This window comes from Tauraco erythrolophus, chromosome 4 (genome assembly GCF_009769465.1).
Source record: "Tauraco erythrolophus isolate bTauEry1 chromosome 4, bTauEry1.pri, whole genome shotgun sequence".
Lineage (NCBI taxonomy): Eukaryota > Metazoa > Chordata > Aves > Musophagiformes > Musophagidae > Tauraco > Tauraco erythrolophus.
Genome location: NC_141468.1, coordinates 456,358 through 481,697, shown reverse-complemented (window position 1 = coordinate 481,697; position 25,340 = coordinate 456,358). Strand labels below are relative to the sequence as shown.

Below are 25,340 nucleotides of genomic sequence, written 5' to 3'. Positions count from 1 at the left end.
GCCCCCGGCAGCTCTGGGGAAGGGGCGAACCCGGGGGCAGCGAAGGGACCCGGGAAACGGCCCGCACGGGGCTTTTGGGGCCAGTGAAGGTCGGGAAGTTCCGCAGCGGCTGAGGTTCCGTCCGTGTGTTCGCTACAGGAAATGGGACATTCATAATTGCATGAATTCGACAGCCAAAGCCTGAACGACTGGGACGGTGCTGCTGGAAACAGCTGGGAGGGGAGGGAGGGGAGGGGAGGGACAAGGAGGGGATGGATGGAGACTGGGGAGGGCAGGAGAGGGAGGGAAATAAACAACATATGCATGAGAAAAATGCCCCCCAGCAAGAACGAGAGAGTGGCAAACACAGTTCAACATCTGCGCTGGCTTCACCCGACGGCGGTGTTAAGTGCGCGGCTCTAACGGCTGTGAGCGCACCGGCTGCAGCCGCAGGGGGATGGGATGTTACCGGGAGTTAGTGCTTCCCGGGGGATAACCAGCGTCCCTGCGGAACGGCAGCAGTCCCCCGCTGGGGTCTGTGCTGTGCCCAAGCACTCGCCCAAACCCAACGCCTGCTCTCCCGCGAGCAGGTGGGACATGCCGCATCTCGTGGCAGCGGCGAGGGAGACCTCGCACCCGCTGCCTGGGTGCTGCGCTGCTCTCCCGAGCTTCCCAAACCTTCTTCCTGCGCACTGGGAAATCCCTCAGCTGCGGCTGTCGGGAGGGAGCAAGAGCCTCGTCCCACCCGGCCGAAACAGCCACCTCCCGCGAGCAGGGACCGCGTCTGCCCGACTGGCAGTGCCAGCCCCGGGCTGCACCGGGGGCTTCCAGCAGCGGTGGGTTTGGCACAGGCTGCAAACATCACAGGATTCAGTTCCGTCCCTTTTCTGCAGGCGGTGCGGCTGCCCGCAGCGCAGGAAAAGGCGGCAGGAGCCGCGCAGAGAGCAGGGCCGCCTCGTGCTGCTCCGGGCAGGGTCTGCTCGGCCATGCCGGGCACTGCGGGTGGGACGCGCTGCCGGGCGGCTGGCTCCGGGCAGCCCTCGCTGCTGCACTGAGGCATCCGGCACGGTGCCGCGCAGCTCGCCGGCCGGCAGCCCGGGCGGGCCAGCCGAGGGACGCGTGGTTATCCCCGGGGAACGCCCGGCACCCCTGGCTGTGTCACGGTGACCGACCTGCTACGCTCGAGGAGTGATGTAGAAGAGCAAGAGGACTTCTGAGCGCACTTCGAGGGCGCCCTCATGCTTTCCACACAAGAGGGGCTCAGCCTCCAGCTATGGTTTTTCCAGGGCGGTTTGCAGATGCTGCTGTAACTGGACCCATGAGCTCCCACCTATGCTCCGGCATGGAACAGGGACCATCGGGAGCAAAACTGGCTGTCGGTGAACGTCTACAACAGCGAGGTTCTGGCAGGGGCAGAGCATTACGGACGTTAAGAGCAGCTTAACTAAATGTTCTGTCTCTCATTACGGCAAGCCTGTTTTGTCCTCCTCTAACCTCTTTGTAGGAAAAGGAAATTTAGGGCTAGTATCCATAGGAGACTTCCAGTCTCCTCCTGTGTTGTCCTTGGGGCTCTCTGAGCCAATCTCTTCCCAAGCCCTCGCTGGGGAGCGTGCGCAGCCGTGGCAGGTCACCGGCAGAGCCGCTCCAAGGCAGCACACAGGTCTCCTTCCAGGCGGTTGCTTTGGCTCCGGTTTGCTGACACAAGAACTGGGATTTGAACGGGTCCCTTCGTATTTCTCCGTATGAGAGAAGCTCTTTTTCCTGTGACTCCCGCTTCCAGTCTGCTGAAGCCCTGCAAGCAACAGCCCTTACGGCCTTTCTCCTGCGCTTGGGTGATGGAACAACTGCACCGCGGGGCCGTCCCGGAGGGACACTCAGCAACGAGCGAACCCTTTGGGCTTCAACGCTCCCCTCTTTCGGGCCACTTCGGCACCGATGGTCTTGGTGGGACCCAGAGCTCTCCTCCCGAGGTCTGGACAACCCCTCGCTGCTCCTCCCAAGTCTCGCTCTGGACAAGCATGAGGCAGAGTCACTGTTTGCTCTTCTACTCACTCGAGGGATGAGTGGATGAGCTGTGTTAGTAGATGTTAGTGACCGGATGAGGCGAAGCTGTGCGTGCTGTGACACGGACACATGCTGACACTTGCTACCCACAAAGCCCCTGTCTCCTTGTAGGCAATGCACATCAACATCAAACTCAGACCCTCCCCGGCCACCAAGGGCAGGAAGCCTCGAGCTGGCCAGATCGGCGTCGCCTCGGATCGAGGGGAGCGTTTCCCTGTGGTGGGTGCTCTCTCCATCACTACATTTCACAGCAGCCCCCAGACACTCCTGCCTTTCCCAGCACCCAGCCTCCATCAGCTCCTCTCTCACAGCCGCTGCTGCCCCACTCCCTCGCTGCCTGCAGAGCCGTGTCTACGTGGAAAAGTCGCAGAGGTGGAGCAGGCTCAGGAGCTCCCCATCCTCAGCCTGACATCCTGCGGTGAGCGCTGGGAAAGTGCCATGGCAACCAGGGGGGAAGAGCACCCTCCGGCACGGCGCTGCCAGCTGCCAGCAGAACGCGTGGCGAGCCCCGCTGCCGCCCCGAGCCCCCGCCGTGGTGCCGGCGGCCCCGCTGCGGTACGTCTCCACGAGCAGGAGCCTCCTCCCACAGGAAGGGGAGTCCACGGAGAAAAGGATTCATTTTTACAGATACCTACGGAGATGCATGAAGCACCTTGAAGCCCGGCTGCCGCAGGACAACAGGCTGGAGACCTGCCAAGCCTCCGCCACGGGACTGCAGCTCTGCCGTCCTCTGCCGGGGCTGCACCGGACACGTGGGGAAAGGTGGGTGCTCGGGGGGGCCTGGGAGCTCGCAGGACAGTGTGCTGCTGCCAGCACCAGCTGGGACCCGTATCTCCAGAAGCCGCAGGCTTCGTGGCCGTCGGCAGCTCAGCTCGACGGCAGGGAGCCCCTGCTCGATGTCGCCAAAGGGCACCTCTGTCACCTGCCGGGGGGCTTCGGCCCCTGCCGCTGCCGGCACCCTGCCCAGGACTCGGCTGGCACCGGGAAGGCCACCTGCTCTCCCAATCTCTGTGCAGCCCAAAGATCTTCCCGTACTCCCAAACTCCCTCCGGGGAAGGCGCCGAGAAGCGCAGATCTCAGCTGGCCTCATCAAAGCCAATCTCCAGCTTTTCATCAGCTCTCCAAGGACCATTCCCTGGGCTGTGGAAAGAACGCTCAGCTCTGCTTTGTGCATGAGTTTAGACACCGTGAAGAGACAAAAAGCCTACAAGGAAACAGGGGGTTGTATCTGCAGCGGCTGCAAGCTTGCACCAGAAACGTTACACCATTGAACTGAAACAGAATTAATTGATGAGTTTATATAGAAAGAGGTAGCTTTACCCTAGGAGCTAAATGCCTAAAGGGCTTATTTTTCTTCTCTCTCTCTTTCAGATCTGTAGAAATACAAAGCAGTTGTGGGTTTCCAGAACAGCACCTGAAAAACTCAGTTTTGCATCTAAAATTCTGCTTCACATGATACATTTGGCATGTTCAGCTGTTGCTTAAAGACAGACAGACAAACAAACAAACCAACAAACCAACCCCTCTGTGAAGCCCCTTCTAACCCGGCTTCCTGGCTGCATGAGCTGGAGCCCCAAACTGGAACTGTGCTGACACTTTGGACACTCCTGGCTGGAGTCAACCCGAGCTCCCGTTTGGCTCCCCGGGCCGGCGGTTGGCACAGTGCCTGCCCTGGCAGCGGAGGTGGGAGGAGGAGGTCTGAGTGTGACCGTGGGCAATGAGGGATGACACGAGCCCGATGGGCTGGATGGCCACGGGCAGTCACAGGACAAGGGGACACCGAACACAAACGCCACCTCAACGCGCGGTTTAATGCTGCACATGAATGCGTGAGTCACCCTGGAGCGCACGAGCTGAGCCCCTGGTGCCAACGCAGTCTGTGCTGGCATCTGCATCGCTCGCTGTGACTCACTGGGTCGCTCCTCAGAAGCAAACACCTCCCATTCCCTAGCGTCAGCTTTGTCGTGGCACTGGGTGTCACACGATGGGTCCGTTTCGGGGCTCGGCAGCAGCTCTGAGCTGCGGGGTGCTCACGCTGCCCCTGCTCAGCGGAACCGCTGCGCGGCATCTGCTGCTGCGTGGGCTCTGCCCGGGGCTGCCCAGGAGCTTCAGTCCGAGAGACGCCCAGACGGCGGGTCGCTCTCCGCAGCTCCGCTGAGCAAAGGCTACTATGGGCTGGGACACCGGATCTTCAAGGATCCTGTCCATGATGCTGCTGCCGGCCTCGTGTCAGCCTTTGGACAGGCTGCGTCAGACAACGGAGCGGGCAGCTCCCAGCGCGGCACGGCTCCTGCGTGCCCAACTCCAGGGTCAGCGCCTATTCCCGTGGGACAGTGTGAGTGGGAGCTGTCGCTCTGCGCTGCCACCGCTCTCACCGCCGAACTACGGCGTCTCGGTGAGGGCTGTGCAGGAGGCGGGATCTCGGCGAGCGGGCATGGCACCGCTCCGGGAGCACAACCTCCCTGCCAGCACGCGGTGCTCCATCAGCTCCATCAGCAACCTGATCTAGTTGGAGATGTCCCTGTTCCTTGCAGGGGGGTTGGACTAGATGCCCTTTGAAGGTCCCTTCCAGCCCTGACCATTCTATGATTCTATCGCTGCTGGTCCCACAGGGCCCGAGAGTGGGGAGGGTGGAATAAACACCGTCTGATCGGCTGCCTTAACTCTGACCTCACGTTCTCACGCTCAGTATTTCTGGGCCTCCTTCTCAGTCCCTCTTGCCAAACGTCCTCCCATGGAAGACCGGCTTGGAAGGAGATACAGCCAGAGTGCAGAGTTATGGAGAAAGCAGTTTGTGTCTCCTGTTGCTGGGGGTCCCTTAGCCAGGACACTCCGCGGGGAAAGGCACCGGGGCCTGTGCTGAGCCACCACGAGAGACAGAAGTCACCTGCTCTGAGATGTAACGGCTGTAAATTCAGAATTTCATGTGCTTGGAAAGAAACTCCGGCAGTGAAACCTGTGCCGTGGGCAGGCGGCTCCTGGAGTGGTGCCGGCGGCTTGAGGACGGCTCCGGCACAGGCACCCCGTTGCCCCGAGCCCTCTGGGACTCTGGGCAAGAGCTTCAGTTTGGCTCATGACCCCTTCTGGAGCAGAGCTGACTGTAAGAAGGACAGAAGAAGCTGCAGCCCTTCGGAGCGCCAAACGTCCCGGTGAGGGGCTGCAACGGGCTCGGGCTGCGGGAAGCTCGGCCGAAGGGGCGCAGCAGCCTGTGGCCCCAGGCGGATGCTCAAGGTTGGCAGTGGCCACTGGGCCAGCATGTGCCCACCATGCTCCGCAGCCCCTCCGCTGCACGGAGGGCGGCTGGGGCGGGAGGATCCGGTAATACTGTCGTTCTCAGGACAGGCCCAGCGACTGGAAAACGTGTCCTGAACCGAGTCATCTACGCTTATCTAACTGCCCTTTATACTATTTTCTGAATTTACAGCAATTTCATAAAAGAGAGGAATTTTCACAATGAAGGAGAGTGGCTGACATCATTAAGCATTCTATTTACAGCTGACTTCCCGGGAAATATTTCAAGTCTTTGACATCAACCGGGAGCATAAAAATTTCAGCGATGAGAGGCCATGACTTCCAGAAAAGGGAATGAGAACATTTAACTCCGCAGGACAGCCGAGCGTGCCGAATGCCCGGTGGCAGGGTGGGCACAGGCAGGAGGATGGGCTGCGCTGCCCTGGCGCAGGACGGGGTCCCCATGGCAGGTGATGTGCAGCAGTGTCACGCACGGGGCGGGAGCTCGGGAAGGTCTGTGGCTCCCGGGAGCCGGGACGAGGGCCGCACGCTGCCTCCAGGGAGCCGAGGAACCGGGGGGGAAGCAGCGGTGGAGGACAGGAGGGGTTAAAGAGGCAGAGGATGGGGAAGGGGTGTCCCCTGGAACCGGAGGGACTTGCACGTCTCTGCTGGGAGGCTGCTGGGCAACAGCAGCTCAGCCGCACGTGGTGCTCTGGATGGACATGGGAGACCAGGGAAGGAATCGGGACAGGTTGGGGGGGGCGGGAGTCCCAGGTGCTCTTCGCTGCTGGCTCTGGGAGACCAAAGAGGGACGAAGGCAGAAGACCCAGCAGCCCCTCCACCAGCCCGCGGGTCGGTGGGCCCCAGAACAGGTCTCCTCTGCAAAGGGCCAATGCCTGGCACAGGTAAGCTGTTTGAGATGCCATGGCTGGTGCCCTCAGAGCTGGTGACATCCCAGATTTCCAGCGTCACTGCAGATACGCACAGTCAGCACCTTTTAGGAACATGAGGCACGGCGTGCGGGATTTCGGAAGGGTCCCCAGATGCAATTAAGTGCGTTAAGCACAGGACCCCGTGGTTCCCGACTGGGCAGCGCAGGGGGAAGGGACCATGTGGGAGACACCGGTCTCCAGGGAATGGCCATAATGCCCATTTGGGGCTACGTCCAGAGAGATGAAACTGTGCAGCAGGGCAAGATCCACGGATTTCATTCCACACCGCGGCATAACTACAGCCTTGGTTCCTACCGAGAGGTGGGTCCCTGGCGCAGCCAGGCTGGCACTGCCAGCGCGGGCAGTGGCAGGGAGACGTGAGCCTGCGGAAGGACGGAGCTGCATCATGAGCGCTGCCCCGGGCTACGTCAGGACAGGACACTGATCCCCGTGCCACAGCTCGGAACATCACCAGCTGCGCTGGCACTGCGTGGACTTGTAACCCACCACGGTGATGATCTGGTTAGAAAAACCTTTCCAAAAGAAGGGTTCCCCTCAGCCCCTGCTGAACTGGCACCTCGCCGGATCCCAGCAAGCACCCACCGGTGATGCCAGGGGAACCGGCTTCCCGTGGCCTTGCTACTGCGGGAGGGGTCGTGTGGCTGCGCCCTGAAAGGGCAGGGTGAGACGGGCGATTCTGGGTCACTTCCTGCTGGAACTTTGAATTTCAAGCCTTGTAGGGGTTCGCTCTCAAATCTCGGGCTCTAATTCAGAATTTTTTGGTTAGTTTAGTTTTACGGTTAGGTGGGGGTGTCGGGGTGAAAGTGTGGGGCAAAGGGGCCACTGCTGCCACGGGGCAGCCGGTCAGAGCAAACGCCGGTGCTGGTGGGTCAGTGGGTGGCCCTGGCATGGGGGCACACTGGGCAGGAGGGCCGCACAGGGCAGCCTGAGGGACATGGAGAGGTCCATGCTGTGCAGGGAGCGTGATGGTCACAGCTCCAGCGTGGGTGAGGGAACCGGTGTCTCCTGCGTGCCGTGAGGGATGAGGGAACACCGGCAGGACTTTGTAGGAGAAAGAGGCTCCTGCACGTCCTGGGGTCACCCTGCTGTGACGTTTCACCAGTCCCGGGCTGGCCAGGCTCTGTGCACGGAGGAGGACAAGGGCCGAGGGGATCTACCACGCTCTGACGCTGTGTAGATACCTCTGAGCCAGCGGCCAACCCACCGGCCCACCGGCACAGAGACGTGTGTGACCAGCGCCACGCTCAGCAGGATGCAGCCGCTGCGTGGCCCGTGGGAGGGACATGGGCTGCACCCCCTGCCCAGAGCCACGTGGCACACCCCCCCGCTCCCTGCCACAACACCTGCCCGCGGGGCCCAGAGCGGGCACGTTCCGGACATGGCACCGGGCTCTGAGCTCCGCCGGGGCGAGCAGAGGTCGGGGTGGTGCTGCCGTGTCCTTCCCAAGGGCCGCCACGGACCCCCCTCGTGATGGCTCCCGCTCAGCAGGGACTGAGCAGAGCTCTGTACGGAGTCTGACAACGCTTGGAGATCCTTTGGAATGACAAGTGCTAGAGAAACACACGTTATTAGCTGTCCAGGAGCCAGCATCCAGAGGCGAAACCCACGACTAAATACAGCAGCTTAACGAGAGCATCGAGACAGAGGAGGAACATGGAACACCAGGAAGGCAATTCGAAGGGAAAAAGCCACAGTGCGAGCTCGCTACGTGCGCGGTGCGCGGAGAGGAGCCATGAACGAGTCACACCGACGGCGGGAAAGCGTGTCCCGGCACCGCCTCTCCCCGTGCACCTGAGAAGTCCTGACGTCTCTGGAACGCCCCTCGAAACACGCCCGGGACCACTCGGCACAGTCACGCTCCGCGTACGCACCTCCCGGTCCCCCCGGGTGCCTGAGCTCTGCCCCCGACCCCGGCCGGCGACCAGCATCTTACCGTGCCGCGACCACCGGCGACTTCTTCCCGGGATCTAACGCGGACCCGGCCGGTTCCTCCCCCAGTGATCGTGTATCCTTATTCAGTTGCTGTAGTCGGGAACTTAGCTCACTGATCACAGTTGGCTTGTCATCGTCAGCCCCATGGATCGGCCTGCTCTCCATGGGGTCCCCCCATAGCTTGGACCTTCTCTGAAAGAGGTAGCGTGGCCGGCCAATGCTGGCTGACGCCAGAGTGGCCGCATGTTGCTGGGAGATGAGCTCGCTGTCCGAAGACTGCTTCAAAAGTGGGTCCCTGAAAGTAACTGGCCCCTTGCTGAGCTGGGACTTGAGTTTTGGCTTTGGAGGCACTGGTGGCTTCTCGAGTATAAAAGTTTGTCCATCCGCAAAGGAAGTGTATGTGTCAGTAGGCTCCCCGCTTTCTGAGGACAACGTAGACATGCTGGAGACCGTAGAGATGGTGCTTGTGGTCTCCAGGTGATGGTCACTTGAACTTCTGGTGTCCACCTCTTCCACTCCCGAGTCTGCAGCAGACTCCGGGGCTACGGGGGCATCAGAGGGCTTCCCTGAGGGTGTTCCGCCAGTGGTAGAAGGTGCTACTGCTGCCGCTGGTATGGATGGCGTGCTAGGCGTAGCCAGGTGGCTGACCGGTGTGCCAGGGGTGGTGACCAGGACCCCGTTTGCGAACTCATCTGGTGGAGGCACCAGCCCTATCTTGGCCAGCTCCTCCCTGGTCTCTTCGTCACTTGAGGACAACTGAGCTGGTGGGAGGGTAACCGTGTAGGGCTCCACTTCCTCCTCCGAACTCCCTTGTCCCAGCGTCTTGTCAGAGGCTGGACTGACTGGAGGCTTTCCCACGGGACTGGGCTGGGTCTCGGCTTTGGGGGACTCTGCTGGCTCTGTGCACTCTTCAGGGACAGCTGGTTTCTCCTCCTTTATCTCAAGTCCTATCTCGTCTTGGCCATTACTTGTGGCGTGAACCATGATGAGGCCAGCGGTCTTCTGCTGCGATGTATCCACTATGCTAATAATCATGGACTTCTTGTCTTCTTGTTTTTTCTCCTCCTTCCCAGGTGTTTCTGCTCTCGCCTCGGTTTCTTTTCTCAGGGTGGACGGAGTCCCCCACTGGCTTTTCGTCGGGGCCAAAGTCCCAGAGTCTGTTCCGATGGCCCCCTTGCCTCCGGGTGAGTACGCAGGGGACACCAAGCTCTCCAACTCCCCCCTCTCTGGTTCTTTGGTTTGGATGTCCACAAACAGGGGTGCTGCTCTGTCTGAGTCCGGGCTGTGGATCGGGGTGGGCGACCGGGATGGGACTTGAGTCGAGAGGGCCCGTTCCCTTGCGGCCAGCGCAAGCGCCAGAGGCGAGTTCGGATCCAAGGGCTTTCCTGTCAGCGGGTGGATGAACGTTGAGGATGAGCTGCTAATTAATGGCTTTAAAGCTGAGACAGGGGAAGGCAGTAGTACATCTCGGCTTCCTAACAACCGCTCATCGATAGACCTGGACTGCTGCAAGGATGGCATGTCGCTGCTGGGGGGGCTTCCTTCGATGGCCCCGACCGAGAGGAAGACAGTGGATTTCCGCCTCTCATCCAGACGACGGTCTCGGTCCTTCATGACTCCGGCGATGGCAGTGGCAAAGGGGATGCTTGTGGCTTCGACCTGAGCGATGCCGGTGTGGTGCTGATATTCCACCCCGCTCAGGCGATGGCTCCTGCGGGTGGGAGAGGGCTCCCTGGTAAAGCCTCCGGTGATGGACAGTGCTGCTCTCTCCTGTGCATCCTCCACTTGTAACTGCTTAACAAGAGGACTCTTCTTCCTCTGTGGCTTCGTGGGAGCAAACAGGCTGACGTTGAACTGACCCATGTTGGCGTAAGGGTTGTCAATCACTCTCCCCTTCCTCTTCAGCTTCTCCGGAGGGGTTGCGGATGGGCCAGGCCGGGGGATCTCTGTTGGCTCCACGGGAAGATGAGAGGAATCCTGTAGGATTATCATGGATCGGGCCCTCTTCTGCCGGTCAGGGTAAGGGATGGAAGTCCTCGCCTGATCGTACATCTCAGCTGCGCTAATGACCTGCGGGAGCCCGTGGAGTTTAGCCTCCAGGCTTGGCTTAAAGCTTGATCTTATGGTATCGTAAGCTCTTCCAGGGGGTGGAGGTGGGGAGAAGGATGGAGGGGGACCTGTGTCGAAGTAATATGGAGAAGGAGGCGGGGGCGGGGCTGTTTGAGGTGGTGGTGGAATCCCATGTCCTTCCCTAACAGTGTCTTGCATCGATGTGCTCCGGGGAAACTTCCCATCTAGCAAAGAAGCAGCGAGTTTCTCGTCTTCCCCTGGAAAACAAGAAGAACAGTGAAGTCAGAGAGGACGTCTCCAGAGACGCCAGAGCACAACTGGATACGTGACATCCCTCTCTTGCCCCCACCCCACTCCCTTTCTGAGGCGACTTTTCACTTTGCCTTTTCTTTGCTCGGTGCAGGCGTTTGCAGTTTGGCCCTTTGGCTTGGCACAGAAGGGCGACCACCGACTCCCACAACGTCCTCCATTGTTTCAAATCCACCAACAGTTGTCCCCGGCGCTTTCCAACCAGGCTGAACACTCTCCAGACCAACGTGCCAGCAACAGCATGGAACGCTCCATCAAACCTCCCGGCACCCGACTGCCAACGTGTGAGACAGCCGAGCACGACCAGGTTGTGCCACGCACGGCAAACGGTGCCACCTCCCCTGCGCGGCTTCTCGCGCTCCCCGCTCGCTGTTCTCGTGTCACACTTCCCCCCTTCCCCCCGAGGGCTCCACACGCTGCAATGTGCTAGACTGAACTCAGAAGCAGGGTCTAGCAGGGACTGAAGTTACGTATTTCAAGCATTGGAAGTACCCACGGAAGCCAGATTCTGTCATTCTTACTATGAACTTACTACCTGGGTGCACAGCGAGAGCTTCTTCAGGTACTTGCAATGCTCGGTGAAAGAGCATGAGACTCTTGCTAAGCACAGCAACAGGAGGAAAAATCCATTAATCCAGCAAATACGGTGCAAGCACTCGCAGGGACGGACGTTAACCCGCGCAGCTCGCCCCTGCCCTCTGCCTGAGCCGCCCTCCGCCGAGCCCTGCTTTGCCACGCTCATCCCCGACTTGCCAGACCTCCTCCTCTTCAGCCCCAGCTCAGCTGTGGTCAAGGTTCCAAATTGCTCTAGAGAAGGCTCGAGATGGCAGAAAGCCACGACTTGGCACAGCAGCACGGGGACCACCTGCTTGGTTGGCTCTAACGCTTTTCTGTGATGCCCACCAGCGTCCAGAGCGCTTTGGCAGCCGTGCCCTGTATTCCATTAGTCGTTCCACCAAACGCCTGCAGATGTCTGCAGTCTGCTGGGGTGAAAAGGGAATGTTTTGGCCAGTCAGCCTTGAACTCTACATCTCGTCACGTTGATCAGACTGTCACTGCCTTCAAAGCCGCGCTATTTTTGCTGAACCCAGTTTGGGGATTTTTTGTACCAAGGCAGCACAATGAACTGGAAGCACGAGACAAGTTCAAAGAGAGACTGGACAAAGCCATGGAGGACGCACTTTTTGTGGGCTGTTCTGTGCACAGAAGCCTCTGAACTGAAGACAGTAGCCGCCTGGGTGAGTATTCAGCAGAAATACCATATCCTTACCCTGTTCTTACTCTTCCCTGGGCATCTGCTGAAGAGCAATGCTTACGACAGGATCCTGCACTAGATGGAGCCACGGTTTGATTCCATATAGGCATCGTCTTGTTCTCACAGCATGAGGAGCCAAAAAACCAGTCATGCCTTTATGCTTATTTCTGCTTCTCATCTGGGAACGGCCAGGAGTTGAAACAAGGAAATTTATGCCGCGCTGAGCTCTGTTACCGTGCCCGGACCATTACAGAACATGGTCCAGTGCCATCAGAGCTCGTCTTAGGGATGTGCTGACCATCCTGTAAACAGGTACTGCTGTGTTGAGTACAGAGCCAGTTCAGGATATCAAACTGGAAAGCTGGTTCATCGTTCTCAAACTGCCTGATCTGTAAAGGGGCCAGAGGAGACACCGACTACCAACAGTCACGGGATGCTGCAAATCCTCAGCTGTTGATCGCCAAAAGCCGCAGGTGTGGGAGCCCCCGTTCTACCTTCTGGGACCTCCACAAGCCCCAGTAGCTCAGTCCTGGCCGTGAAGTTCTAAAAGCAAAGCATTTCAAGTGAAGGAAGGGTGAAGGGGACAGTTAGATAATCTAAACGTATTCGACGTGTGGGTAGTGGTTTTTGTTTTATTTCACATAGCTGCTTCTACAATTATTCATTTTATTCTCTCTATTCCCCACTTGTTATTTTTGTCTGCCGCAAGCATCTCTCCTCCGTTTTTTCCTTAAATGAGGAAAACAGTATCCGAAGCGCTACAAGGCTGAGTGACCAGCAGACACCTCAAAAGGACCCAGATGGAGGAACAGGCCAGCAGAACTCCATGAATTCCAGCAAGGACAGATGAAACGTCCCACCGCTGAGAAGGAAGAACCCCCTCCCTTCCGACTGGACAGGCCGGCAACTGGCGGGGAAGCAACTCCGTGGAGAAGAATCTGGAGGGCTTGGCACGCTGCGAGGTGAACTTGGCCAACCCTGTGCCCCGGCAGCGGGGGCCAGCGGCGTCCTGGGCGGTGTGAACAGGAGCGAAGGCAACAGACAGAGCAAAGAGGTTGTCCCCCTCGCCCCACTCGTGAGACCACACCTACAATACTGCATCCAGTTTTGGGGCCCCCAAGACATGAAATATGTCGACCAACTGAAGGGAGTTCAGTGGAGAGCCACCAAGGCAGCCAGGGCTGGAGCTCTCGCTCCATCCGGAGAGGCTGAGGGAGCTGGGCTGGTTCAGCCTGCCGAAGGAACGGCTTTTGGGGGACCTAACTGCAGCCTTCCAGTAACTATGGGGAGGTTATCAAGAAGATAAAGCCAAATCTTTTGCAGTGGTACATGGTGGGAGGACAAGAGGCCATGGTGGGGGCACAAGAGGCAATGGGCAAAACAGAAATGAGAGGTTCTGACAGGATACATGGAGAAATTTTATGATGAGGACAGTCAAGCAGTGGAACAGGCTGCCCAGAAGGGTGTGCAGTCTCCACCCTTGGAGGTTTTGAAGGAGACTGGATAAAACCCTGAGCAACACGATCCCATCTCACAGCTGACCCTGCTTTGAGCTTGAGGATGGACTAGAGATCTCCTCCTTCCAACCTGGATCATCCTTTGATCCCACGGCAGAAGAGCGGCTTCATTCCAGTTCTGATTTCCAAGCTGACCATCTCTACAACCCTGTTCCTTGGGATAGTGGGAATAACGTCTGTTCCCTGTGGAAGCGAACATCTCCTATTGCTCCTCAGCAAAACAATTAACACTCGGGAGACATCACTGATGGGAGAGGTGGGAGGAGAGCAAATTCTTGGCAGGCTCCTTCTTCACTACCTGCAACTCACCACTGTGACACAGCTCTACCCGCGTGCGTGCCATCCACGTCCTGCGTAAACAACCACATCCAGTTACTCATCTGCCTCTCCTCCTCCCCGTGCGGCTTGCTCACTCCCTGTGTGCTGCTGACAACGCTGCCTCCATACCCCACTTCTCCACCTCTCCTCCAGCCTTGTGGACCACAGGTGCGTCCAGCCCCGCGTGCTGCCCGACAGCGCCAGGAACGACTGCCTGTGGAAGCACGTACGCAGATGGCAAGTGGGCAGCTGCCTCGGCCCTCCAGAACACTCTGCCTTGGCCCTCCGGAACACTCTGCCTTGGCCCTCCAGAATGCTCTGCCAGCTTCCAGCACTGCCGGCCAGCGCTGGCTGAGCCGGGCCGCCTGGCGCTCCGCCCTCGGCGGACCTTCTCCTGCCAGGCACTTGGCAGAGCTCTTGCAACTCACGCAGATCTCTCGCACGCCCAACACCCGCAGCAGCAGCTCTGCGCCTCCCAGCGCCCGGCGCAGTCACCTCCTTTCCCTTCTTCTGCAGCTCCACCACCAGCTTCTTCCGATGCCCGTCTGCTCTGTGAAGACCTTTTCCGAGGCTTTCTTTGAACGGCGCCGCTGTGTTATTATGCTGCCGTGTGCCAACCTCTCACTGCCCATTCCTACCACGAGAGCGGATTTCCCAAAACACGGCCTTTGTGACAGAAGAAGGCTCCTCACTGCCGTGTAGATGTGATCCCACGGGCAGAATGAAACCGCTCCCTTCGCGCGGAGAAGTGCCTGTTTACAGCTGCGCACCAGACTGATGGCTGCTGAGCTTCGTTTACTGCCTGCGCAGGACGCAGCTCTGTGCGGGCTGTCTCCAAAGGTGACCAAAGGCAATCAGGGATCCCTTGGGAGCAGGCGTCAAACCTGACGTCTTGATGAAGTAATGGATTTCGGAGTTGTGCGTGGCCCCTGCGGCGCAGGCTGGGCCCTGCAGAGGCAGCAAGGACGTGGCCGTGCAGAATCCCCTGGTGGCAGCAGTGTCAGGGATGAGGGTCCTCCTAAAAGGAGGGACCAGCTACATGACCAGTGAGACCATCCTGGCAGTTTTTAACTTGCAGTGGACTCTATTTGTGTTTACCTACAATGCTGGTGGCCAAAAGCACGGCGCTCTTCTCTCCGGCTCCACTCCTGCGGACTCACAGAATCATAGAATCATAGAATGGTTAGGGCTGGAAGGGACCTTCAAAGGTCATCTAGTCCAACCCCCCTGCAAGGAACAGGGACATCTCCAACTAGATCAGGTTGCTCAGGGCCTCGTCCAACCTGGCCTTGAACGTCTCCAGGGATGGAGCATCCACCACCTCTCTGGGCAACCTGTTCCAGTGTTCTACAACTCTCATGGTAAAAAATTTTTTCCTAATATCCAACCCGAATCTACCTCCCTCTATTTTAAACCCATTACCCCTTGTCCTATCACAACAGGCCCTCCTGAACAGCCTCTCCCCATCTTTCTTGTAGGCCCCCTTCAGGTACTCAAATGCCAACAGCTAATTACTTGTCATAAATACGTTTGTTCTTCGCTTCTATCTTCTAACACTTGCCTGGGGCGATGGGCAGAGCTCGGCCCAGGGCACGAGTCTGCAGGAGAAGGAGCCTGACCAACTCCCGCAGTGTTTGGAGCCCTTCTACAAAACTCAGAGGTACCCACGGAACAGCAGAGCAGCTCAGCACCAACGTGCGCACCTGCCGAACACCCACCAGCGCCCAGCGCCCAGCCCCAGCCGGGCTCTCTCCGACACGCAGCACGGCGCTGCGGGAAGGCAGCTCCTCTCGACTGGCAGCACCTGAACCAGGCTGTCCTTTCCTTCCGTTGGGTCTCCACCTGGCAACAACTGACTCGCCGTTTGCCATTCCGCTGCGCCACAGGACGACGCGCGGCGCCTGCGCTCTGCTTCCCGGCACGCTCCGCTGCCAGCGACCGCGCGCTCCCGCCTCCTCCAGACCTGATCGCTCTGAATGTCACACCTCGTGAGCTAGTCCAAGTTCTCCGGAGGGATGGTGGAGGTGGGGCTGACCTCTGGGAAAAGTGAGCGTCCGTCTGGCACAGCCCGTCGCGTGCTGCCCATGACCTCCCTCTGTGCCCAGTCCCTCTCGCACGTGCACAACTGGAAGATGAAACTTCGACGACACATAGACAGACACGTCCCTTTGCCATCTGCTGTTGAGATTCTGTCTCGGTTCTCCTCAAACAGCATGTACTGTGTCTTCGCCGTGCCAGGGCATACACGCTTCCTACGAAGTGCAACGAGGCGTCAGCAGGATCCAACCACAGCGGTTGGCGCACACAGGAGTAAAGAGTTGGAGTCAAAATGGAGCCTCCAGCGACCAGCAAGGACCAGTGAAGAGCCCTGTCTCTGAGCACCCGGAGTAACCGCCCTGAGATGAGACATGTGCACCGGGCACGTGCCCGAGCACAGCCTGGCAATGCCACCAGCCTCATGGCAACCCCTCTCCGCAATGCACGGCACGCTCAGCGCATCGTTAATCTCCCAGGAAAACACAAAGCCTCTCCATGACGCTTTGGGCCTGTTGCCATAACAGCCTAAATCCTGTGAGAACCTAACTCTGGGCATTAATTTGGGCTGGCTGACGAGATGGATCTCTCTGGAGCACACCCCACCGATCCCAACCTTGCTTCCCCTGTGCCGGGATGGCAGAGCAGCCCCCAAAGCCACCCTGGAGCAGAAAGGTGTCGAATTTTTTACCATGAGAGTTGTAGAACACTGGAACAGGTTGCCCAGAGAGGTGGTGGATGCTCCATCCCTGGAGACGTTCAAGGCCAGGTTGGACGAGGCCCTGAGCAACCTGATCTAGTTGGAGATGTCCCTGTTCCTTGCAGGGGGGTTGGACTAGATGACCTTTGAAGGTCCCTTCCAGCCCTAACCATTCTATGATTGATTCTATGATTCTATGATTCTATGATTCTATGAATGCCTCGGCTTCACTCACGTCCAGATGCAGAAAGCGGGTGAACATCCCTGTCCCCAGGAGCGCGGGGCTGACATCAGCCCCAGACAACAAGGGAACGGACAGGAGGAGGATGGAAGCACCAAGAAGTAACAGTCCTGTGCTGGCTGCTACGGCACAAAGCTCGACTGGTGGCTGTGGTGAACCTGAGGGTGGTGAGGCACTGGCGCAGGTTGCCCAGAGAAGCTGTGGCTGCCCCATCCCTGGAAGTGTTCAAGGCCAGGTTGGATGAGGCTTTGGGCAACCTGGTGTAGTGGAGGGTGTCCCTGCCCATGGCAGGGGGGTTGGAACTGGATGATCTCTGAGGTCCCTTCCAACCCAAACCATTCTGTGATTCTGCGATTCTACGAACACGCTTAGAAGAGGTGAAAGCAGTGGAGGCTCACCCAGGATCAGGGAAGGATGATCCCGGGATGGGACTGGGGAGGGCTGCCCCCTGCCAGACCTTCATGCAGCTGAGTAAGGGTGCATGCTCACCCCTCAGCTGGCAGAGCAGGAGGAGATCAACATCTTATCCTCAACATCTTTTTGAACGCCAAGTCACCCCTGAGCAGGGACAGCGCGTTGTCAGCGCGGTGCACCGGGCACCCACCGCTAGCGCCCGCGGCTCATCGTGACTCCGACCAACATGGGGCCGCGCCGGCTTCTACCCGTGCAAAACCACCATCTGCATCACCTTCAATTTGCTCAGGGGACAGGCTCAGTGGGTACCATGACGCTTCTGCCGACTTTCCAGTGTTTTTAACTTCTGAAGCGGGAGCAGATGGCGTGGCAGCTATCTTGGAAGTCTGACAGAGATCTTCTTTCCTATCAGCCTCCCCACTGCAATGCGTTGCTTTTCTCCACGTTTTTGTTGAAATATTTCTTTCCGTTCTGCTTTCGTTGTAGCCAGTCGAGGGTTAACTACCTTTGTCTCAAGAAATTTTCAGATGCAAACACGAAATGCTTTGATCTTTTGTCACAAGCCCCTGGGAATCTAAGCCGGCTGTGTAATACGCAAATAACTCAGAGCATTTCTTCACCACAAAACCAAACCGACCGAGCAACCCCTGCCTATTTTTCATCTAGTTCCTTGCTTTTAGTAGTGATTTTTATCATGAAGTCAACTGACTGTACAGCGTATGAGCCTGTCGTTGTGGGTGTGAAATGACAGCTCAAGAAGGACTTCTAAAACAAGCCAATTGCAACCCCATTTCTACTGTTTGGCTGTTTCCCATTTTAGCTTATCTGGAATTCCACAGATATTAGCCAGTATCTAACAGGCTTTTGGTGTGTACCGTGGCAGCAAACTGGAAACAAGAAGTTGCTGTCCCCTCCTCAACGGGAATGGTTCCCTTTTGGCGCAGACCGACACGTGCCATCCTTGGATCAAGCACCGTTGGGAGCTACGTGGCATTTTCTCCTGTGTTTGTGGTTGGGTTGTGCTTGGATGCTGTGCTCGTGACAGCTGCAGCCACTCCTGCTCAGAACGGGGCATCTCCAGCTCTGCTTTAACCTCCCCTGGTGCAGATGAAATCCAGCGATCCGAATCCCCGCGTTGCACGAGGTGCGTAGCTGTAACGGCCGGGAACCCCTGCACGGAGCAGGGTCTCAGTGCTGCACGAGGAGGACATTCCTGGGACACTACACCCTGTGCTCATGGGCGTATGAACCCTACACACAACCCAACACCCCGTACGGACGTATAAACCCTACAAACTTCGAATCCCTCTTCTCCCAGTTCTCTGCATACAGCGATCCCTGACGGCACACCTGCACCATGAGCACCGCACCATGAGGTGTAGGTTTAGAGGGACTTCCCGAGCCACTGACTCTGCTTTCACAAGCAAAGAGTTGCTCCTTCGGGGCAGGTATTTCATATTTAAGGAATACTTTCCTGTTTTACGATCTATTACTGGGTGAAGATGCAATTTCACACAACAGATCTCCAGCTGTTTGTGGCTTGATTGAACCTTGAACAACTTCTGCTTAGAAACATTTTCACAAACATTCTCACACATGAAACAAACATCTAGGATATAGTTTGAAAATAAACAGGGGCTTTAGACCCCACTGGCTACTGCATACTTGTCTGCCAGGCAGCTGTACACCTCAGCGGTCACCAGATGCTCCTTACAGTCACAGAATCCCAGAATGGTTTGGGTTGGAAGGGACCTCAAAGATCATCCAGTTCCAACCCCCCGGCCATGGGCAGGGACACCCTCCACTACACCAGGTTGCCCAAAGCCCCATCCAGCCTGGCCTTGAACACTGCCAGGGATGGGGCAGCCACAGCTTCTCTGGGCAGCCTGTGCCAGTGCCTCAGCACCCTCAGAGGGAAGAATTTCTTCCTTAGATCTCATGGAAGTCTCCACTCTTCCAGTTTAAAGCCATTGCCCCGTGTCCTGTCACTACACACCCTTGTCCAAAGCCCCTCTCCAGCTTTCCTGTAGCCCCTTTAGGTACTGGAAGGCTGCTATAAGATCACCCCGGAGCCTTCTCTTCTCCAGGCTGAACAGCCCCAACTCTCCCAGCCTGTCTCCATAGCAGAGGTGCGGCAGCCCTTGGATCATCTTTGTGGCCCTTGGACCTGCTCCAGCAGCTCCATGTCCTTCTGATGTTGGGGACCGTTCTGCAAGATTCACCTCTAAGATCAAAACATCAGGTAAATCATCTTAAAAGTGCCTACTTCCCTCTGGTCACTGCAGAGGGTTCCCAGGCACCTTACCTGGACGGAGATTTCTGTGCTCTTAACACATAAGGCTGGATGAGGTGAAGCCCATCCTGCACGTGCTACTGACCTTTTTTACCTTCATGAGAAAACTAACTGGTTACTTCTACTCTAGCAAGCCCATGGGTTGGTGCTGCGGTGGTCCGAGGCACCACGGCACGCAGCTCTCCTCCCTTCCTACCACGTACATCAACAGTACCGCAATGTGTGAGCAACTCATTAATGCCTCCGTGTGCTTCCAACACTGCATCTCATCATCTGCTCGGCCAGCTTCTATTTCAGCTCTTCAGCGCTACGGGAACTTTGTGCCTGCAGATTCCATGGTAGGACAGCAGCTTTACCAACACGGTGCGTAAGTATGTGCCAGGGCAGGGCCTTAAACACCCACTTAAACACCACTGTTGGGTTTTTTTTTTTGTATTATCTCTCCTAGTTTGTTTTTCAGGTTAATCATACACACATCTGGTTGTCTCTGGCTATCTGCTGCTCTCAGACCAACCTCACATGGGACCACAGGTACCAGCCGCTCTTACACAAACCCAAATGGGAGGCACGTATGCACAGCAATTCCGTGGCTCTGTACATTAAAAAGGACATTTTGAATACTAACTCTTGCATTTTTCAACTAATTTTTACATTCTTGCTGGGATTGTGCTGCTCTCAGCTGTAGCTCAAAGCAGAATTTACTTTCCATCCACTTATTTTGTGTGTTAAACATACCTGTTTTGGCATCACCGTTACCACCAGATGATGCCTTAAAATGAAGACTCCCCACCCAGCACACCACCTCTCTCTGTCCCCTCTCCTCCTGCCCCTCAGCTCCACCATGCCAGTGAGGACCCACTCTCCCCAGCTCCGACCCGCACAGCCCTCGGACCTCACGAACACCGCGGCTGGGTGCTACCACCCGGATGGAACCCACCAAGACACAAAATCAAGAGAAGAGAACAAGTCTCCCCCGCTGTCATCGTGCCACCAGCCCCTGCCCACTCCGCCTCGTCCTCCCATCTCCCTCCTCCAGCCTATTTTTGGTTACGGCCGCACTGTAAACCTTTTGGGACACGGGCTAAAGATCCCAACATGGCCCACGGACGCGTGCCTGTTCCTGACCCGCTCCTCTTTTCCTTAGAACAAAGTTCAGTTGTTACCTGCTCCACCGTCTCGCTCTGTGACAGCTCATGGTTTTACGAACCGCCCACATCCAGCACACCGCACGCCCAGCCCAGCACGACGTGGGCAGACGGAACATCACCCACCGACCCTCATTCGCCCGCACGGAGGGTGGGAGAAACCCCCCTATCCCTGGCAAGGGACCCCCGGCCGGACGTCTCCAGCCCAACCTTCTGCTTGGAGCAGGACCAGTGTCAGCGTCAGAACAGGCTTCTCAAGACACGTGCAACTTTCAAAGTCGAAATCCCACTGAACATCCCCTCTTCAAAGATGTGTAGTTAGCAGCCCGTAGAGAGGGCTGAGTCCTTCCTGCCAGTCCCCGGGCAGGCACGGACGCTCCATGGGGACGCCCTCTCCTCGGTAGGAAGGGATTTCCCCCCGTTTTGCCTTACCTACAGATTTTGTTCGTGGAATTCCTTTGCGCAGTGAAACATGGGGCTTCTCAGCTCCCGCAAGGACCCCCGAGTGTGCTGCCATTCCCTGGCGTTCGAAGAGGGACTGGAAGAGAAAAAAAGGAAATTTCCATTCTGGACATCAGCAAGACTCAGCTGAAGGACACGGCACTTCATCTCGCTCCACCTGATCCCTCTGACTGCGGGTGACACCGGTGCTCTACGCCCACGTCAGCCTGCACCCTGTCCCTGCCCCCCTGCCCCTGTGGCCAGGGCTGTCAGAGCTGCAGGAGGGGAGGGGTCCCTGGGGACAGGACGGACCCCCCCCCCCCCCCCCCCCCCCCCCCCCCCCCCCCCCCCCCCACCCCGACTTCCTCACCTCGACCTTGAACAGCCCATCTTCTGTGCTGCCCCATCCAGTGGGTATCCAAGGGCTGTGCTACCGCCCTTTGCAGGATTAACCCTCCCTCCCCCGTGCCTGCCTGCCTCCTCTCCCCTCCCTGCCCTCTCCCTCCTCCCTGCCTGCTCCCCTGCCAGTCCTCGGGCGCTTTGTGCCCAGGGTGGGGTGGCACAGCTATGCCAATGCTGGCTCCAGCAGCAGCCTTCCTCCCGTGGGAAGGCTCTGCTCAGGCCAGTCTCTGCTCAGAAGCAGCCTGTCCCATTTTACCTCCGGCTCCAGAAGCTGCCTCCCACTGCCTGCAGCACTTTCCCAATCCAGACAGCCTGGAGCTGGCAGCCCCCCTCCTACTCCATCCCTGCTTCTCCTCAGAGACGGTGTTTTTCTCTTCTTTGATTCCTCCTAATTTCCAGCTTCACATCCAGAAAATCGCAGCCAGACTAAGCTCTCCAGCTCAGCTTTCCACACTCCTTCAGATCCGCTCTCCCCGTGGCAACCCCGTACCGGTGAGCCAGTGCCCGCCAGCCCGGCTCAGCTCCTCTGCCACCTGACTGGACCCCTGCTCCAGGTCTCCATCTCCCCCCGGACTCTTCCCCTCCACTCTCCTCGGGAAGCCCACTCCCCACGCCCGGCTCAGGGCCCCGTGCCCCGCCGCTCGCCCCGCCAGCCCTCCGCGCTCACACTGATCTCTGCTGGCGTGATGCGCCGGCTTGTTGGTCGCTGCTTCACAGTGGCTGCCCTGGAATCCGCTTCCACAATGTCTGCTCTCAGCGTGGGCTCGGCTGCTGCCAAAATCTCGTCCAGTTTCTCTGAAAATCCAAACAGAACAGCAAAGGAGTCAGCCAGGGCCACCGGAGCGGGGCAGCTCCCCTGCCAGGGCCGGTCCTGGCAGCGCGGCTGAGCCAGAACCAACGGCCCCGCGGGGCGAGCGGCTGCTGTGCCCACTGAGCACAGTGCCGAGCAGCGCCCGCTCAGCCCTCTCCTCCCCGGCTGGCAGCTAACCAAGGTTTTGGGGTGTTTCTGGAGCTGCCCACCCGCCACTGTGCACATCCAGGCACCGGCCCGGCTCAGCCCGGGGACCCACAGCCAAGAGCTCGCCCACCCTGACTGCACCTGGCACATCCGCGCCGCCCGGGCACCCCTCACCGGCTTGTCTGACCTCTGGGTCTGTCAGCTCCCAGGGCGGGAGGACTGCTCCGGGCTGTGCCCTTTGAGGAATCCTTATGTTAAAAGAGCAATTTTTGGCCAAGATATATTTTTGATACTCAGAATGAGACCAGGTTCCCATAATTGGGTGAAACGGGGTGCGGGCAGCGGCTGCGCTACCGCAGGTGAAGGGATCCAGGTGCCACAGGGACCATGAGCGATGCAGAAGTCATAGAATCACAGAACGGTTTGGGTTGGAAGGGACCTTCAAGATCATCCCGTTCCAACCCCCCTGCCATGGGCAGGGACACCCTCCACTACACCAGGTTGCTCAAAGCCCCATCCAACCTGGCCTGGAACACTGCCAGGGATGGGGCAGCCACAGCTTCTCTGGGCAACCTGTGCCACTGCCCCACCACCCTCAGAGGGAAGAATTTCTTCCTTGGATCTCATGGAAATCTCCCCTCTTTCAGTTTAAAGCCATTGCCCCGTGTCCTGTCACTACACGCCCTTGTCCAAAGCCCCTCTCCAGCTTTGCTGTAGCCCCTTTAGGTACTGGAAGTCCACAGGACTCCACGGACTCTGTCTGGCTCAAGCACCACCAGTGTCAATCCAGTGTCTGTCTGGCACAAACTGGGATGTTTCCTCCCTGAATGGACTCCTGCACCCCGACAGCCCTGACGGCAGTACCCAGCCCCTGTGCACCCTGTGGCCGTGGCCCCAGGAGCTCCAGGCAGGCGCAGCCCGGGGGTGGCAGTGCCCGCCAGGGTGTGGTGCGGTAGCACCATGTGCAGAGCCGTCATGGCCATGCTGGCACTGCCGTGGGCCTGACCCATGCACCAACTCCCTCGCTGCTCTCTGGCCCTTGCAGCACCCCCACCTGCATGGTGGAGCAGCCCCGGTCTGCAGTGCTCACACCACTAGTGCCAGAGAACGTAAGAATGTACCCACTCGGGCACAGCACCAGCCCTGGCTGCCGCTGAGGTTTTCTGTCTGGGACCATAAAACCCTGGAACTGAGGAGATGGGAAAGGCAGCAGGCGGATGGTGGCCATGGCCACCGCTGACCACTCCTGCGCTCCCTCTGCAGCCAGACGGGCTCCAGCAGCGCCCAGTGGACAAAGGCTGCTGGGCTGGTGCTCAGCCTGGGCAGGATCCATTCCGTGCCGGTGCCACAGGTGCCCCCTGCTCCTACAGCTCCCTGGGCTACGCAGGGTTGAGTCTGTCGGCTCCGTGTCACACATAGTGTCAGCCGGCCCTGGAGCACGGCCGTCACACCGGCACGGTGCCGTGCTGGAGCTGATGGCGCTGCCCTGGCACTCCTCTAGGCTGGATGCCTCCACCTTCACGGCACAACCAGCACGGGGTCCCAGCACGCTGCCCGGGGACGGGGAGAACACGCGCAGTGTTCGTCCCAAGGGTGATGAGCTCTGCCCACGTCCCCGTAAGGCGTGTGAACTCCCGGGCTCCTCCCAGGCTGGCTGTTGAACCTGGGACTGCAAAACGTCACGGCTGTGGTATTGGGGCTGCTGATCCTTGTGACCTGAGTGACCCGGAGAGCTGTGGCCACCAGGCCTGTGACCCTGCAAAGCCCCGCGGGGCTGACGTGGCTCGCTGAGCAGCTCCAGTGCCCCCGCATGCCGCGGCCACGGCAGCTGTCTGCGTGGCATTCCTGAGCTACAGAAACTAAAAATGAGTCCCAAACATTTCAGAAGCCCAGGCTGCGGAGGAGGGAGCCCTACGCAAACACAGAGGCCAAGCGGTCTTTGCCAAGGGGGCTTACGTGCCCTCTGAGGCCACCCCTTGGGTGGCAGGTACCCACCCAGGCTCTGGGACTAAGGACCTGCACTCGCTCCAGGGGAACAGCCTGGGCCAGCTCCTGAACTTCCTCGGCACAAGACCTTTGCTAGCCAACCCTCCTTGTCTCGGGGGGACTGCACGGCTCCTCTTCCTCGCTGCCGTGCGACTGGCACGCTGCGCTCGCCGAAGAGGCGCAGGACGGCTCCGCAGCTGCCTCATCCCTTACGGCCAAACACACAGAGCGACTCGTGGCCCTCTAGCAGCCAGGCCTTGGGAGGGGACAGGCCATGGGCTGATTCCAAAGATCATGTGCTGGAAGCCTGCCTCCTCGGTGCCTCTGGAAGCTGCTCTGGGCAGCAGCCCTGCAGCGACCTTAGTCTGGGGACCCCAGTGCTGCGGGAGGAGCACCAGCCATGCTCAGCCCTCTCCACCTGCCTCCACTCCTGGCTTCGTCCTGCCTTCTGTCTCTTCATGCCATCAGGGAGACAAACGGCCACCGACGGCACTTTGTACCTGCTGCGCCTTCGCAGGAGACAGAAGAGCATCTTGGAGTGGACCCTGCCTGCCCTGATGCTGCTGGAGCAGGAGACGAGGCAGTGCTGGAGCTGTCCTGAAAAGAGGGACCCCCCGGAATGGGTGCACCCTGACAGCTCTGCCTGTCCCAAGCGCCAAGAGCTCTCCACCACACACGTGGAGATGACCGTCTTCAACGTCAGGACACCCCTCATTCTGATCCATGGGACCTCTGTGTCGCCTCCACCTCTGGGTAAGGACAGATCTGCTCGGGATAGAGGAGGTCTGGAGAGGTCCCTCAGAGACCTCCCACTTGTAAGCCCTGCTCAGCTTCTTCCTATGTTATCACCATTCCAGTGAAGGAGTTGGGCCCTCACATGTCCTGTTCCTTGGGAAACAGCTCTCCAGCTCCACGTTCTGAGGACAGAGCTTCGCTTCTGAAAGGCTAAGAACTGGGGTCAGGTCTCCAGGCTCCCTCCCTCTACCCTGTGCCTGTGCTGGAGAAGTAAACGCGGAGCTGTGTGCTGGCATGGGACGAGCCTCTTGCTGCGTTCAGGATTGCCCGTTGCTGGCTCTCAGCCCTGGCAAGAACGTCCTG

General features: G+C 58.6%; 1 protein-coding gene across 2 annotated transcripts in view; it reads right to left on the bottom strand.

Annotated features, from left to right (window-relative positions):
* Positions 1-25,340, bottom strand: part of SHANK3 (SH3 and multiple ankyrin repeat domains 3) — a 343,838-nt gene that overhangs the window by 13,959 nt on the left and 304,539 nt on the right. For both annotated transcript variants that reach the window (XM_086609695.1, XM_086609696.1), the window contains 3 exons: positions 21,966-22,093; positions 20,888-20,993; positions 8,161-10,486 (listed from right to left, as the gene is read on the bottom strand). In XM_086609695.1, coding sequence (XP_086465821.1) covers positions 8,161-10,486; positions 20,888-20,993; positions 21,966-22,093 — 2,560 coding nt within the window. The remainder of the gene's footprint in view (positions 1-8,160; positions 10,487-20,887; positions 20,994-21,965; positions 22,094-25,340) is intronic.